This window comes from Ambystoma mexicanum, chromosome 1p, assembly GCF_040938575.1.
Source record: "Ambystoma mexicanum isolate Mex_15411 chromosome 1p, UKY_AmexF1_1, whole genome shotgun sequence".
NCBI lineage: Eukaryota > Metazoa > Chordata > Amphibia > Caudata > Ambystomatidae > Ambystoma > Ambystoma mexicanum.
Window position 1 is genome coordinate 1020109562 of NC_090921.1, and position 15386 is coordinate 1020124947.

The following is a 15386-nucleotide window of genomic DNA, read 5'->3' on the forward strand; positions in this document are numbered from 1 at the left end:
GTGAGGAGGGAGTGGAGAGGGACAAAGGAATAGGAGGGAATTGAAGGGATGAGAGGAGATGTTAGCGGAAGTAAGAAGGGACACAGTAGTGGCATTAATGTCCATTAGGTCCCAAGCCGTGCCCCGGACATATGTCAGACCCCGAAAGATATAAAATATTGACACTTCCAGTGATGTAAATCAGCAGATTGGACCTTTTGCCAAGTAGTATTCGCATACTTGGTTATTTAGCCTAATCGCAGATGAATTTTTACAGACGATGCATTGGTTCATTCCAGACTGCATCCGAGTGTTAATTGTATAACCACGTATGCTGGCAGAAGTACAATCTAAAATGGTCAAATTAACCATCTGGTCAGTGGAATAAACCATTATGTAATCATGTTTACAGTTCTTATTTAACCATGCTGCCTTGAGGCACACATAATGAATGCAGTGCATTGCCATAGTCTCCTCACAAAGGTTTCTATAGAAAAGGAGGTCATCAAATTGGTTGTTAAATTTTATTTAAGGCACTCCATATTTTTGCAACTGAGTAGCAGCTCTACAAATTAAATTTCTTTTTTTAATGGATATTGTAGAAAAGGGGGCAAAACTGTTGAATATATTGAGGTAAGTAAGGGGGGAATGCGAGGTGTGGACAGAAAGGGGGCCAAATGGGTATTTTCCCCCTATAAAAAAGCAACAAATTAGAAGGGATCAATTTAATATAGAAAGTTGCAAAAGTGGTTTACTAGCAAAAAGAAGCAACTGCTATGACTGTCATTATAAATAATGAACGCTGACCTTGAGAAGGTTGACCTTCAGATTCTCTTTTGGAAAACAATTTTTCAACAAATGGTTTAGAGGCGTAGAACAAAATCAAACACCATGGAAAAAAAGCTCCAATGCAATGAATCACCTTTTGAGAGGCAAATGTAATGCCTGACATCTAGCTCTGACGTATGCCTTTCACCACTCTGCCCCTCCTTTTTCTTTCTCTGTACATGACTTTGGAAGGGCTAAGGCGGATTCTATTTTTTAAGAAATAAGTTGTTCAGAGGGGGACATTCTAGCTCATTTATTAACTTCTAGATAAGAAATGGTTTTCTTTCAACTGGCAGCATACTTCAAATCACAACACATGGTTTAATGGTAGTAAATTCACTTGGGCTGGGGCATTTGAGGCTTTGTAAAGGGTTTAAAAAAGTTACTACTCCAAAATGAGACCACGCCCATGTTGAAGCCTGCTAGGTTTGGAGACATTCGAGTCATTTGTCAAGGGCCATTTGTGATTCTCATTATGTCCATATGTTGGGTCTGTGAGTTAGTTGCTCCATCATTGGTGAATGTTCTTATTAATACATATAGAAGAGGTGATGTTAAAAACGCCACAAAACTGAAGGTAATTTTGCTTTTGATTCCCGACCACTGAACGCTTGAGGAGCTCATTTTAAATGAGACTGTAATGTAAACAAAATGCCCTACACATCTTGCATAAGGCTGCTAAAGACTTCATTTCTCCAGCATGGGGTCTGGCATGGATTCACATGCTCATGAATATTCCCTGTCGTCAGGCCGGGAAACCTCGGTAAAGGAAAAATCGGTATCAGTTTTGTTTCTGATCTGTCTTTCTCAGTAGTAACCAATCACTGGTCTCTGGGTCATACTGCCCCCAGCCAATGACTGCCCTCTCCCTAAGCCCCGCCTCTGGCAGCCATCCTCAGATTTTTACCGCACGCTTAAGTGTTGGGAGTCCTCGTGTTTAGCTCTCGAGCTTTTGCTGCGTTTTCGCGCTTTTTTCAAAGAGAATTTCTCATTTTTCTGTCAAATAGAGCCTCAAGCTCCACCGTCTCTACATCCGATTAACTGGGATCCGTGTTGGATTTTTCTACGCCCCTCAAGGGTGAAGATTTTGTCGAGTTACGCTTCTTGGAGGAGTCCAGGAGTTTCTGCGGCCTACCCGAACATGGCCGAGGAGAAAGGAAGCTCGACGCCCGTAAAGCTGTCCAGGGTTTGCCCTGGATGCCAGCTGCAGAATGTGTTCAAGGAGGACGAGCACTCGAAATGTCTCTACTGCCTTCATGAGGACAAAACGCACGTGGAGAAGGACTGTGCGTTTTGCAGGAACATGTCGTAACGGACCATCAAGGACCGACACCTTCGTCTCTCCAACTGGCTGGAAGGAAGGAGCCTGTCAGGTGAGAAGAAGTCTGAGCGGTCTTCTAAGTCCTGTGAGGGTGCCCCGGCGACGGGGGCCCAACAGAAGGCAAAGCACCGCGATTCCGCGGGCACCGGGAGCGCCATACGGTCAGGCTCCTCAGCTGTCAGGCAGGGTGCATCCTCTCCAGCGCCATCAACCACGAGCCAACGCTCTGGCTGAGGGAAGAGGAAGGCCGAGAACCCGGCGAAGCTTCTGGAGAGGCCCCGGTCGAGCTTGAAGTATCTGGCCGAGGGGGAGCGAGGCGGTGACCCCCCCCCCCCCAGGGGAAGGCCACAGGCCCATATAAGGTGGTAAAGGCCTTGATTCACCCAGCCAAGGCCTCGATCGAGGAAGTCTCTGCAGCCATGGCGCAGCCTGTGGAGGCTACACCAGTGGAGGCGACCTCGGGGCCCAGAGTCTCCCTGCCTCCGCGGAGGGAAGCCTCTTTCAGACCCGTCGAAGACCCCCATGAAGACCCTGGTGGAAAAAGAGGGGGGGGCGGTGGCCATTGTGGACACGGACACAGCATCCGAGGAGGAGCTGGTGGAAGTCTTAGAGGGCCGCGACGAGGGCATCGAAGAGGCCCGTTCCCACTAGAGGGATCCCGACGAAGGTGATGACTAGAGCGAGGGCGGCACCGCTGAGGGTCCTAGTCACCCGTCGCTTCCGGAGCCGCAGGACAACTCAGCGGCCATTTTGTTGGCAATACAATCCTTATGTTCGGAGATAAGGACAAGATTGCCCTTACCACCGACGGAGGAGCCAGACCCAGGTCCGGCGGGAAGCCCCCCAAACAAGAGAAGACGGATTCATCCAGCCCTGCCTTTTCAGCCCTTGCGGCCTACTCAACCTTTGCTCACGTCCCCCGTCCCTGGGGATGACACGGGAATGGACACGGCCACAACGGGTACCGACGACGGGACAGAGCTCCCATCGCCCCCAGCACGGGCCTCCCCGCCCGACGAGATTGGATCTTTCCATGCAATGATCGCCAGGGCATCCAAGCTTTTTCAGCTCTGCCCCGAAGAGAAGGAAGGTTTCCTTTACCAACGGCGCAAGGCCAAGAGGAAAACAGTCCTCGCCGTGCCTCTGCTGGATGAAATCTGGGACGAGGGTCTCACCCTTCTCAAGAACCCGTCTATGACGCCTGCCAAGAGGGATCGGTACGAGAAGAAGTACTGGGTCCCCGACGCGGCCCCTTTGTGCCTTAGGGCGCAACCGACCCCTGACTCGGTCGTCTCAGCAGCGGCCAAGAAGAAAGCGGGGGGGCATCGGCCTCAACGTCAACTTCCCCGCCGGACGGCGAAGGAAAGAAGCTGGACGCAATGGGACGACGAGTTATCTCGGCGGCAACAACGATTAAAGCGACCAACGCCCTCACGATCGTGGCCCGCTACGACAGGGAGTTATGGTACAAGATCTCCCCCCTGTTGGACTGCCTACTGGACGACAAGAGGGCCGAGGCCCTGGAGATCTTGCAAGAAGGCGAAGTGGCGTCAGACCACGCCATAACGGTGGCAACGGACATTGCCGACACAGGTTTCCGCCAGCTAGGCAACAGCGTTTGCCTTAGACGACGAGGGTGGCTCAAGGCGACGGATTTCCGCCAGGACGTACAAGCCAAGGTTTTGGACATGCCGTTCGACGGGAACAATCTGTTTGGGGAAAACAGTGGATGAGTCCCTCCAAGCCATCAAGGCGGACACAGAGATAGCTAAGGCCCTAGGCGTTCTCCGGCAACGAAGGCCGTCCTTTCGGAGCACCGGAGGCAAGCAGGGTGCCTCTAAGGGATTTGGCGGTGGCTCCTCTACATACCGCCAAGCGGCCCGCTCCTCGTCGCAGGAAGCCTATAGAGGACGAGGCAAGTCGGGTGGACCCCGCGGTCGTCGCCAGGGAGGACAAGGCGTCCTCCAAGCAAGATTGAACCGACCATGGTGTCGGGCCCCCACCGAAGCACCCTGGTGGGAGGCCGGCTGGCGAAGTTCGTCAGCGTGTGGGAGTCCATCTCCACCGACCGTTGGGTGCTGGACACCCTGGCCCAGGGGCACGCCCTCGAATTTCTAAGAAAGTGCCTCCGCATTCCACCCGTGGTCAGGAAAGACAATCGCGTCCCTCAACTGCTATTGGCGGTAAGGGCGATGCTCAAAAAAGGTGCCATCGAGCTCGTCCAGAAGAGGCTCCGGGGCTCCGGAATATACTCCAGGTACTTCCTTGTGAAAAAGAAGACGGGAGGATGGCGACCCATCCTGGACCTGCGACGACTGAACAAGTACATCAAGGCACAGAAGTTCCGGATGGTCACCCTCCAGCACGTGCTGGGACAGCTGGAGAAGGGCGATTTCGTGTCGTCGTTGGATTTGGAGGATGCATACTTTCACATCCCCATTTTACAAGGACACCGAAAGTTCCTCAGGTTCGTGGTCCAAGGACGGCACTACCAGTTCAAGGCCCTCCCGTTCGGACTGAAATCGGCACCCAGGGTTTTCACTAAGTGCCTTGCTCCAGTGGCGGCGCGGCTGCGCCTACAGGGGATCCACGTCTACCCCTACCTGGACGATTGGCTCATCCGCGCAAGGACAAGGGAGCTCGCCGTGGAACACACAGCAAAGACGGTCCAGCTACTCACAGACCTGGGGTTCCCCATCAACTTCCCCAAGTCCCACCTGGTCCCCTCACAAGTCGCACTGTTTCTAGGAGCCAAGCTAGACAGTGGTGGGTCTAGCCTCACCGTCGGAGGAAAGGACAAAGGCCATCCTAGGCAAGGTGCAGCGTCTGCTGGCGACGGACGTGGCCAAGGTGAGGTCCATCAAGTCGCTCCTCGGGATGATGTCCTCTTGCATATATCTTGTGCCTGTGCAGGCTTCGGATGCGCCCTCTACAGGAGTTCCTCGATGCCCGCTGGATACAAGCAACGGGCAGCTTCGAAGACAGGATCCCTCTCAACGAGACCCTCCATCGAGCGATCCGGTGGTGGGGCACCCGCGCTCATCTGGCGGCAGGAACAGATTTTCAGACCCCCGCCCACCAGGTGACGGATGCCTCCCTGGAGGTGTGGGGAGCGCACAGCGGAGATCTTCACGCGAGAGGCCTTTGGATCCCAGAGAAGAAGCTGCTCCACATCAACATCCTGGAGCTCTGGGCAGTGTTCTGGGCCCTCGGGTCCCTTCTCCCGTCCCTCAAGGGCAAGGTAGTGAGGATCTTCACCGACAACACCACCACGATGTTCTACATCCGGAAACAGGGAGGAACCAGGTCACCAGCTCTATCCAAGGAAGCCGAGGATCTGTGACGTTGGGCTGTTGCTCAAGGGATGTTTCTGGTGCCGTTTCATCTGACAGGGATAAAAAACACCATCGCCGACTCACTCAGCAGAGAGCTGCGCTCGTGCCACGAGTGGGAACTACGCCAGGGCCAAGTTGACCGACTCTTTCAGCGATGGGGCAAACCCCAGATTGACCTGTTCGCGACGAGCTCCAAGTGCCAGAGGTTCGCCAGCAGGTTTCACCAACCGAGGAGCATGGGCGATGCTTTTGCTTTCTTGTTCCCCTGGGACGACCTGTTCCTATATGCGTGCGTTCCGTTGCCGTTGCGGCTCCGACTCCTCAACCAGCTCAAGAAGTCCCGGTGCAGAATGATCCTTATTGCACCGGTGTGGCCGAGACAGATCTGGTTCCCGGACCTTCTGGACTTGTCAGCGTCCCCACCACTCAAGCTGTCGATGGACGCAGATCTTCTCTCCAGAGAAGGAGGCGCCATTCTTCATCACGACCCAGAGTCGCTGAACTTGCAGGCCTGGCTCCTGCAGCACTAGAGTTTGGAGGGTACGATATCCCGGCCGACTGCAGAGAGGTTCCTGCGAAGGCCAGGGCGTCCTTAACTCTCAAGTGCTACGGACATAAGTGGAAGAGGTTCTCTATCTGGTGCCGGGCACAGAAGATTAACCCTCTGCGAATTACGCCCCCTCAAGTATTGCTGTACCTACTGTTGCTAGCCAAAGCTGGACTATCTCACGCTTCAATCAAGATACACCTGGCAGCGATTTCCCGATGCACCAGGACTACAGGGCGGTCATCCCTGTGGTCTCATCGCCTGGTTAAGGAATTTACGAAAGGACTGTTTCGATCATTCCCGCCGGTGAAGGCACCAGCCCCAGCGTGGGAGCTCAACGTGGTGCTGACCAGGCTCATGGGTCTGCCATTCGAGCCGTTGCATTCGGCCCCGTTGAAGTTTCGTGGAAAACAGCGTTCCTGGTGGCCATCACCTCCGCACGATGCGTGGGAGAGATCCAGGCGCTATCATGCAAGCCTCCATACCAGACCTTTCACGATACGAGGGTAGTGTTGAGGACGCACCCCTCCTTCATGCCCAAGGTGCCGTCGGACTTCCATCTCAACGAGCCCTTTGTGTTATCAGTCTTTTTTCCATCGCCGGCCGAGAGGACTTTGCACTCGCTGGATGTATCTAGAGCGCTGAAGTTCTACATGGACCAAACAAAGTTTTCGGAGGACATCACAGCTGTTTGTGAACTTAGGACCTGTGAACCAAGGGAAGGCTCTCTCGAAAGCTTCCATTTCCAGATGGCTCTCTGGCTGCATCATGCAATGTCATCGGTTGGCAAACCGACCGTTGCCCGGCCGTCCGAGAGCCCATTCGACCAGAGCTATCGCTGCTACCACGGCGTTCTTGTCTGGTGTGCCCCTGCTGGACATCTGCAGGGCTGCTACGTGGAGGTCGATAGCAAAACAAAAGAGTTGATGGCTGGAAGGTTTAGAATAAATCTTGACCTCTGGCATTGCTCTGGGCAACCCTCCAGACCATCGTTCTTCGCCTGCCAAGCCATTACAAAAGGGGAAAAACCATATGCAAATCAGGCTTGGTCCCACCCCCAAAGGGGTAGTCCAGCCCGAACTGCTAGGTCACATCCCTTTTGCACGAGACCACAAGCATCCCCAGACATGTTTCAGCCTTGTTGGGCGTCATCAGTGAGGAGCAGCTTGGGTCTCTAGGCCCAGCAGGCAAGGGACCCACGTCTGGGCATACCCTTCCCACTCGGGGTGACAATAGCAAAACAAAAGAGTTGATGGCTGGAAGGTTTAGAATAAATCTTGACCTCTGGCATTGCTCTGGGCAACCCTCCAGACCATCGTTCTTCGCCTGCCAAGCCATTACAAAAGGGGAGGTCGAGGCACACCTTCACGAGATTCTACTGCGTCGACCGGGATTCCAGGGAGGAGTCCAGGGTCGGCCAAGCAGTGCTGCGCAACCTGTTCGCTTAAGGTGAGCCTGGTGAGGAGGTAAGAGATGCTTAATGTTGAGTTTTGATGTAATGCTTTATGTTGAGCCTTTTGCCACCTCCCGTGGTTGTGCATGTGTATACTGCTATGTATTCTTATATTCATGAGCATGTGAATCCATGCCAGACCCCATGCTGGAGAAGGAACAAGTTACTTACCTGTAACTATTGTTCTCCAGCATGGGTCTGGCATGGATTCACATTCGAACCCTCCCTCCTACCCCTCTGCGGCTCTTCACTTGGTCATACTGCCACTTTACGTGCTACCAAATCTGAGGATGGCTGCCAGAGGCGGCGCTTAGGGAGAGGGCAGTCATTGGCTGGGGGCAGTATGACCCAGAGACCAGTGATTGGTTACTACTGAGAAAGACAGATCAGAAACAAAACTGATATTAATTTTTTCTTTACCGAGGATTCCCGGCCTGACGACTGGGAATATTCATGAGCATGAGAATCCATGCCAGACCCATGCTGGAGAAAAACATTTACAGGTAAGTAACTTGTTTCTTACGCCACTGCTCATTTTCATTCATTTGTATGGTGAAGAGGAGGAGCGGATTGGAAGTTTGGATTCTGCCCCCCCCCTCCTTCTCACCGCTATACAAATGCTGTGGATTCCTATAGAGCCCACCTGCTTTTACACCAGCAAATAGCAGGTGGACTCCATAGCAATCCATTGTAAACACTGCCATGAGTATATGGCTGGTCTTGCCTGGTGGACTGCAAAAGGGCTGTGTACTCTCCCCCTTTGCGCTCTGCTGTGGAAATGAGGGAAATGAAACGGCGTGGAACTGTGTACGCAAATGTGTAAACCTAACAAGCCCCTGAGTTGTTAAAGGAACCCCAATTCATGAAGGAAAATATACACATGCATTAGACTTCAGAAGGGTGGCAATATACGACTTGGGTAGAATTAAATAATTGATGTCACCAATTATTGTGTTGCATTTAGCAGACGTAATGGGAATGCAATCAGCAAGGCTGCATGAGAAAGGTGGATTGTACACTGTATTTAGGAGTTTTGAAATTTAGCTAATGCAAAGACATGTGATTAATACCCACCTAACATACCAATACAAAACGCATGCAAAGCACTTGCTTCATTATCTAGCTTCACAAACCACTTTATTGATCTTCAAATGTGAGCAGATGTCCAGATGGGACAGGCAGTTCTAAAGAATGTCTAATGCTGTCCAATGTTCCACACTCCTTCCACGTTTATGTAAATAATGTTTGGTAATCTATGCACAGCATGTGGCTTTGAACCTGAATTCATGCTGTGAAACAAACAAGTTACTAAAAGTAAATGTAGTTTTGCAGTTGTACCTTTTCTAGATTTACATGTGCCCCACCTACACTTCCCTGGAGGTTGTATGACAACGTAAGATCTTGTTTTATCTATATGCGTCATACTCTTCACAATCAGCTGTAAAAATAGTCTAATGATGACATCTAAGCAAAGAGGTACTATGGCAGCATTATGAAGGAACTAAATGGAGTTAACTAATACTAGGTTGTTCTCAAATTAAAAAAATAAAGTGAAATATCAGGACATAACCAGTTGATGGCAGCACATAGAAAGGCTATGGTGAAAGGTGAGGAGGAAGGGTGACTGGACATCACAACATTAACTCTATAAAGGTTAAACCTTCTAAAGCTAGTGTGTTGTGCTAGTACTAATGTAAAAAGTCACTGTGTCCCTAACTATTTCCTTTTCTCCTGCAGCTGCCTGTCTGGAGATGACAGCTCCACGTGTGTGGTGATCATGGCCAAAGATGTGGAGATTGTAGCGAGTAATGATTCTAGCATCTGCAGCAAAGCCAGAGGAAGCAACAAAGTAAGAATAACTGTATTGCTTCTTAAATCACAATGTGTTTTTTTATTCATTTAATTTTATTGTGCATTTGTAAGGCGCTTATGCAGCAAGAAATTGTTTCAAAGAGCCCATTGGGCAAAGGGGAGGGAACAATGGCAAATAAGCTGATTGACAGGGGAGCGACAGATGTACTAGGCCATGTAACCATTCAGAAACTAAAAGTGCAGGGAGGGAGGGAGAGGAGACAGGGGAAAGGGTTAAGTGCACAGAGTTCCACAGAGGGAAGTGCAAGGGGTCAGCAGTTGTGCATCTGTAAAGTGCCTGTCAGAGATCGTTTGGTACAGAGTGATCCCCACCGGTAGTAAGTGCGTCCTGTGAACAGAAGCCAGTGGGTGCCCAGAGTCAAGTGCTGGGATGGGGTGCGGCTGAGAGGGATTGAGCGGAAGTTCGGGACTCAGGAGGACACAAGGAGGGGAGTTGGAGGGGGAAAGAGAAGGTGAAGAGGAAAGCCTTGAGAAGCTTCTGGAATTTGAGGATAGGGGAGGCTGTTCCAGAGGAGGGAGCCAGCCAAGGAGAGAGATCTGCCACCAGCGTGTTGCTTAGAAAAGCACCTGACCAGCAGAGAGTTGGAGCTGGAGAAACGTAGAGATCTGGAAGGAAAGTATTTGGTAGGAGAAAGTTGGAGATAGATTTGACCTCGGCACCAGACAGCCTTCTGGATGATGCAGAGGGATTTGAATTTGATCCTTGCAGCAACTGGGAGCCAATGGAGGGGTTTTTAGTGCAGGAGATATATGGTTCCTGGGCTTTAGGCCAAGGATAAGTCTCTCAGCCCTATTCTAGACAAGCTGGAAGTGGTGGAGAGAGGAGGGTAGATTAAGGAAGAGGCTGTTGCAATAGTCCAGCCTAGAGAGTACCAGCGCTCTAGAGACGTTGAGCTTCTGGGGTAAAGTGAGGAAAGGAAGGATACCTCCAATGAGGTGGAGTTATGTAAGGAAGGTAGGAGAGGGAGGAATTGAATATGACTCCAAGGTTTCTATTTTATTTTTAATAGGAGAGAGGAAGAACCCATAGAGGGTGGCCAGAGTGAAGGGGGGAATGACGGGGCGGGCCTCCCAATAGGAAGGATCTCAGTGTTGCTGGCATTAAGGCAGAGATCATTGGAGGCACACCAGGACTGGATAGCAGATGAGCAGTCGGGGATGGTAGATGAAGTAGCGAGAGCATCAGAGCGAAGTTTGAAGAGGAGTTGGGTGTCATCTGCACAACACAAAGTGAGGTGAGAAAGTGGAGAGCAAGCAGAGCGAGATAGACATTGAAGAGCCTTGGTGAGAGGTTAGAGCCCTGGGTAACGCCACAGGTGGAGATAGGAGAGGAGAAAGAGCCTAGGATGACCTGGGAAAGGCGTTCAACGAGGAAGGTCAGCCAGTCCACTGCCAGCTCTGAGATACCAAGGGTATCCTGGAGCTGTTTTGAGGATGGAATAATTGACTGTCAAATGCTGAGGAAAGATCAAGCAGAATGAGAACAGCAGGAGAGTTGGTGTCAAGATAGTTGGTGTCAAGAGATGCAAGCGGTTCTTCACAGGTGTTCGTTCAGGAGAGCAGTTTCCGTGCCTCTGGATGCTCGGAATCCAGATTGATGGCAATGTAGGCACCCAATGAGCTCAGTATGCTGTGCTAGATGGGGGAGGGGGCCAGCTTCTCTGGGAGTTTCTGTAAAGAGAACAAACTCCACTGCCATCCTTCATCCTGAATGGACATGAAGCTATATCGCAATCTTGCTTTTTATTGAAATGTGCAGTGCCGAAGTTAGAACCGCAGAGAGGCTCGTATTTGAATTTATGGTAAATGTAAAGGGAGATATATGGTTGAGTATTTAACTAGCTCTGAAGTAACAGCTAAGAGTTTAGCAGCAGGAGGCTTTTGTCTCTTAGGTACAGAGGACAATTGTTATAAGAGGGTTAATATTGATATTTTATTTCTATCGCGCTAGTACACAGGTGTTTCAGAGCGCGACAAGGCAAGGGAGGTGAACGGGGAGAACAAAACAGTGATCTTACTAGGCCCAGTGATATTGAGAAACGTGCAAGTGCATGGGAGAGGGAGAGGGGGAGGGGAAAAGTGCATGGAAGGGGGGGAGAAGTGGAAAAGGCGAAGCAGAGGAGAAACCGATAAATAATAATAAATAAAGGCAACAAACAGTGGCAGTGCAGCCAGCAATTTGCAAGTGCTAGGTTTAAGGCAGCAGACAGGGTAGGTCTGATAAGTGCAGGAAGAAAAAGGGGGGGGGGCTGTATGGGTACAGATGGACCCTGGAGGCAGTGCGAGAGGGTGGCAGGGTGAGCTAGAGGGTGAGCTCCTCTACCTCTAAATGAGTGAATTAGAGGTAGAGGAGCGAAGAGCTCGAGAGGGGAGGTATTTGCAGAGGGATATTTTAAGGTATTTTGGACACAGGCCCCAGAAAGCCTTGTGGACAATGCAGCGGGTTTTGAATTTAATCCTTGCATCCACTGGGAGCCAATGGAGAGATTTCAGAGCTGGAGAGATAATGATCCCAGGGCTTGAGGCCAAGGACAAGTCTCGCAGTCCTGTTCTGGGTTAGTTGCAGAGGGCGGAGAGTAGAGGCAGGTAGATTTAGAAAGAGACTGTTACAATAGTAGAGGAGGATCTCAGTCTTGCTGGCATTCAGACCAAGATTATTGGCAGCATACCAATCTTGAATGGCAGTTAGGCAATCAGAGATGAGAGAGTGAGAGGAGGTGGCCGAGGGCAGCCTGAAAATGAGCGTCAGCGTAGCACTGGCAATTTGAGCAGAAAATGGCAATGCAGTGGCCGAAAGTTGCCAGTTATTGGTTGAAAAGCCAGGGCGAGAGGTTAAACCCCTGGGGAACACCACAGGTAGAGAGGAAGATAGATGATAGGAAGGACCCAAGTTGACCTGGGAGGGTCTATCCGAGAGGAAGGAGTTCAGCCAGGCCAGAACCTGATCAGTGATACCCAGGTTTTCACATAGACGGTTGAGCAGGATGGTATGGTTGACTGTGTCGAAGGCAGAAGAGAATCGAGGAGGATGAAGACAGATGAAATGTTGGAGTCAAGGTTGGAGAGCAGATCTTCACAGATGTTCAGGAGAGCAGTTTCCGTGCTTCTGGCAGCTCTGAAGCTAGACTGGTGGTCATGGAGACAGCCAACAGAATTGGTTAAGCTGAAAGATGGCCAACTTTTCCAGGAGTTTGCTCAGAAAGGGAGTAATGGAAATTGGGCGATAGTTAGCTGGCCAAGGAGGATCAGCTGTGGGTTTCTTGAGAAGAGGATGCACAAGGGAGTGCTTCAGAGGGGAGGGTAAGGTTCCTGAGGCAAAGGAGTGGTTGCAAAAATCAGCAAGGGCCGGAGCGATGGTGTCAATGTGGTCCTTGATGGTTTTAGAGGAACAGGGTTTTAGATGAACCTGTTTTGATGAGGCTTTCATAGATCGAACTTGTCTAGCGACCTCATCAGGGGAGAAAAGAGGAAAGGACGAGAAGGAAGGTGGGGGGGTGGCTAAAGGAGGGTCAGCAAGCACAGATGGAGAAGGGAGAGGAGGTGTGGGGGTGAAAAGGGTGGACAGGATGTCCTGTTTTTTTTTTTTTTTTTAATGAAGTGAGAGGCATGGGCATTGCAAAGTGCCTGGGAGGCAACAGGAGGGGTAGAGACTGCAGCAGGGTTGGCCAGCTCCTAGCAGATTTTAAAGAGTTCGGCCGAGTTGTTAGATGCCGCAGAGACACATGCTTGAATGTGGATTCTCTTCTTGTTGAGGACAGAGAGTTGGTATTGCCTTTGTAGCAGGCGACAGGCCAGTTTGTCAGAGGATGAACAGGAAGCCCTCCATTTCCTCTCAGCCGCCCTACACTTGCGTTTAAGTGTAGCAGGTCCGAGTCATACCAGGAATTGCATTTGGCTTTGGACTTTAAACGGATCCTAATGACAGGGGCAAGAGCATCAAGAGTATCAGAAATTGAAGTGTCGAGCAGAGACAGGGCTGTGTCAGGATGTGAGACAGTCAGAGGTGGAGAGGGGGGAGAGAAAGTGTCAGCAAAAGCCTCAACTGACACAAGCTTCATGGGCCGGATGTCCGAGAAGGTAGGTGGCAGTGTTGGGGCAGTGTTGGGGTAGGGTTGGCTTGGGGAGGGTGAAGAGAGGGAGAGATGAGAGGAGAGGAGGGAGTGATCTCTCCAGGAGAGAGGAGTGGTCAGAGGGATGGAGTGGGGAAGGTCAGAGGAGATCAAGACATCGAGTGTGTGCCCTGCAGAGTGAGTCTGGCCAGAGGGGAGGATGGACAGGGAGAGGGAGTCGCAGAGGTCACAGAAGAGTACAGAGGAGGAACAAGGAGAGTCTACATGTATATTGAGGTCACCGAGGAGGAAGAGGAACCTACAGACAAGGCATTCCAAAGAGGAGTAGGACTGAGTGGGAATGATGGGCAGGAATCCACTTAGGAAAGATCAGGGCTCCCCTCTCCCTCACCCCCCCCCCCACCGGACCGGGGGGATCTGGGTGCAGAGAGCATCTTGTAGCCATCAGGGAGGAGTGTCAACCCTTGTGACAGAGCTGGCCATGAACCATGTCTCAGTAAGACCAAGGACATCAAGGAGGTGGCAGATGTCAGTGGAGTGTTTGACAGCAGAACAAGAGTTGAGAGTGGCAATATGAAGAAGGTTGTTAGCCTTAAAGACCTTCTGGGGAGGAGTACAGATCAGAGGTACACCCTGCGAAGGAGAAAAAGCCCTAGGAGGTGCAGAAGATGAGGAGGAGGAGTAGGAGAGAGAGGGCAAGGTGGCCACGGGAGGAGCAGAGGGGACAGCAGGAGATGAGAGGAAACTGATGAGGCGAGGGAAGCGCCTATCAAAGAGGAGATTGGCCTGAGGGCCTTGGACCATGACAGTGCCATTTAGGTAGACATTAATGATGACTTTAGAGGAGTTGAAGGAAGCCATTGAACTTCCCAGCGAGTGCCACCATTAATGGGAGAGGAGGAGATAGGACAGAGATCATATGAGGAGTCCATAGATCTGGCGAAGGAACGACAAAGTGGATGTCGGTGAGGGCCTGTCTGGAGGAAGCATTGGAGTAGGTGTCGGCGATACGAAGACCAGGGTTAGAAGCCAAGATATCCTTTTTGAACTTCTTCCTACCAGACTTAGTGAGAAGGGAAGGATAGTCAATGGAGAAGCAAAGCAGTTGGAAAAGATAGGAGAAACCGAAAGCGCCATGGGGTGGAAGTGAGGAGAGGATGGAGAAACTGGGGGGGGGAGGTTAAGGCAGGTAGGTGTGGGACAAAAGAGCGTGGTGAGGTCACTGGTCTGGCAAGTTACAGAGAAGCATCAGTATACAAGCAAAATACAGAGAATTTCGCAATGGGCAGCAAGATTTGACTTTCTAGCACAAAGCCAAAACAGCAAGATTTGACTTTCTAGCACAAAGTAAAAACAGCAAGATTGTCTTTTCAGTCATGGATTCAGATGTTGGCAAAGAGTTTTAGGAAGCATTGCGCATCAGGATGACATGGGAGTAACAAGCAGAAAGAACAGTGTTAAAGGTGGTAGGAGTGAGTCCATAAGGAGGGAACTAACCCATAGTTCTGGAGGAGACAAAGTCAAGGCAGTCCAGATTTTTTAGAGGAGTGAGGTGGCAGCATCATTGTGGTTAAGGTGCAGGAAAGACCCCAATTAGTGTGCCAGAAGCGGATAGGGAGCAGACAGGGGCCTTAGAAGTGGCCCTTTGCTGAGAGGGCTGGCTAAAGTCTGCTGATGCCTGATTGGATGCAAGAAAACACTCAGCAACCAATGGGAGTGCTGCACAGTTGTAAGAAGTGTAGCCCAAGCTGTTTACTCCTCTTTGGTGTGGATATGGTTAATGTGTGGTCTTGCCCTATAAAGTGCTGGCTGGCTCTAAGGCCAATGGTCTTTACTAATAACACTGACTTTTAGGCGCACATGGAGCAGTATCGTTAACTCTTGTAATGGTGATTGGCACTGCGCAGTGATGCCTTCTGAGAGAAATATGTTCCATCTCTTCATTTGCTAGGGTGCTTGCGAGTGGTCTATATTCATGCCC

At 50.8% G+C, this 15386-nt stretch overlaps 1 protein-coding gene across 3 annotated transcripts in view; it reads left to right on the forward strand.

Annotated features, from left to right (window-relative positions):
* Positions 1–15386, forward strand: part of EDC4 (enhancer of mRNA decapping 4) — a 2544921-nt gene that overhangs the window by 124063 nt on the left and 2405472 nt on the right. For all 3 annotated transcript variants that reach the window (XM_069603831.1, XM_069603839.1, XM_069603847.1), the window contains exon 3: positions 9201–9312. In XM_069603831.1, the coding sequence (XP_069459932.1) occupies positions 9201–9312 (112 nt within the window). The remainder of the gene's footprint in view (positions 1–9200; positions 9313–15386) is intronic.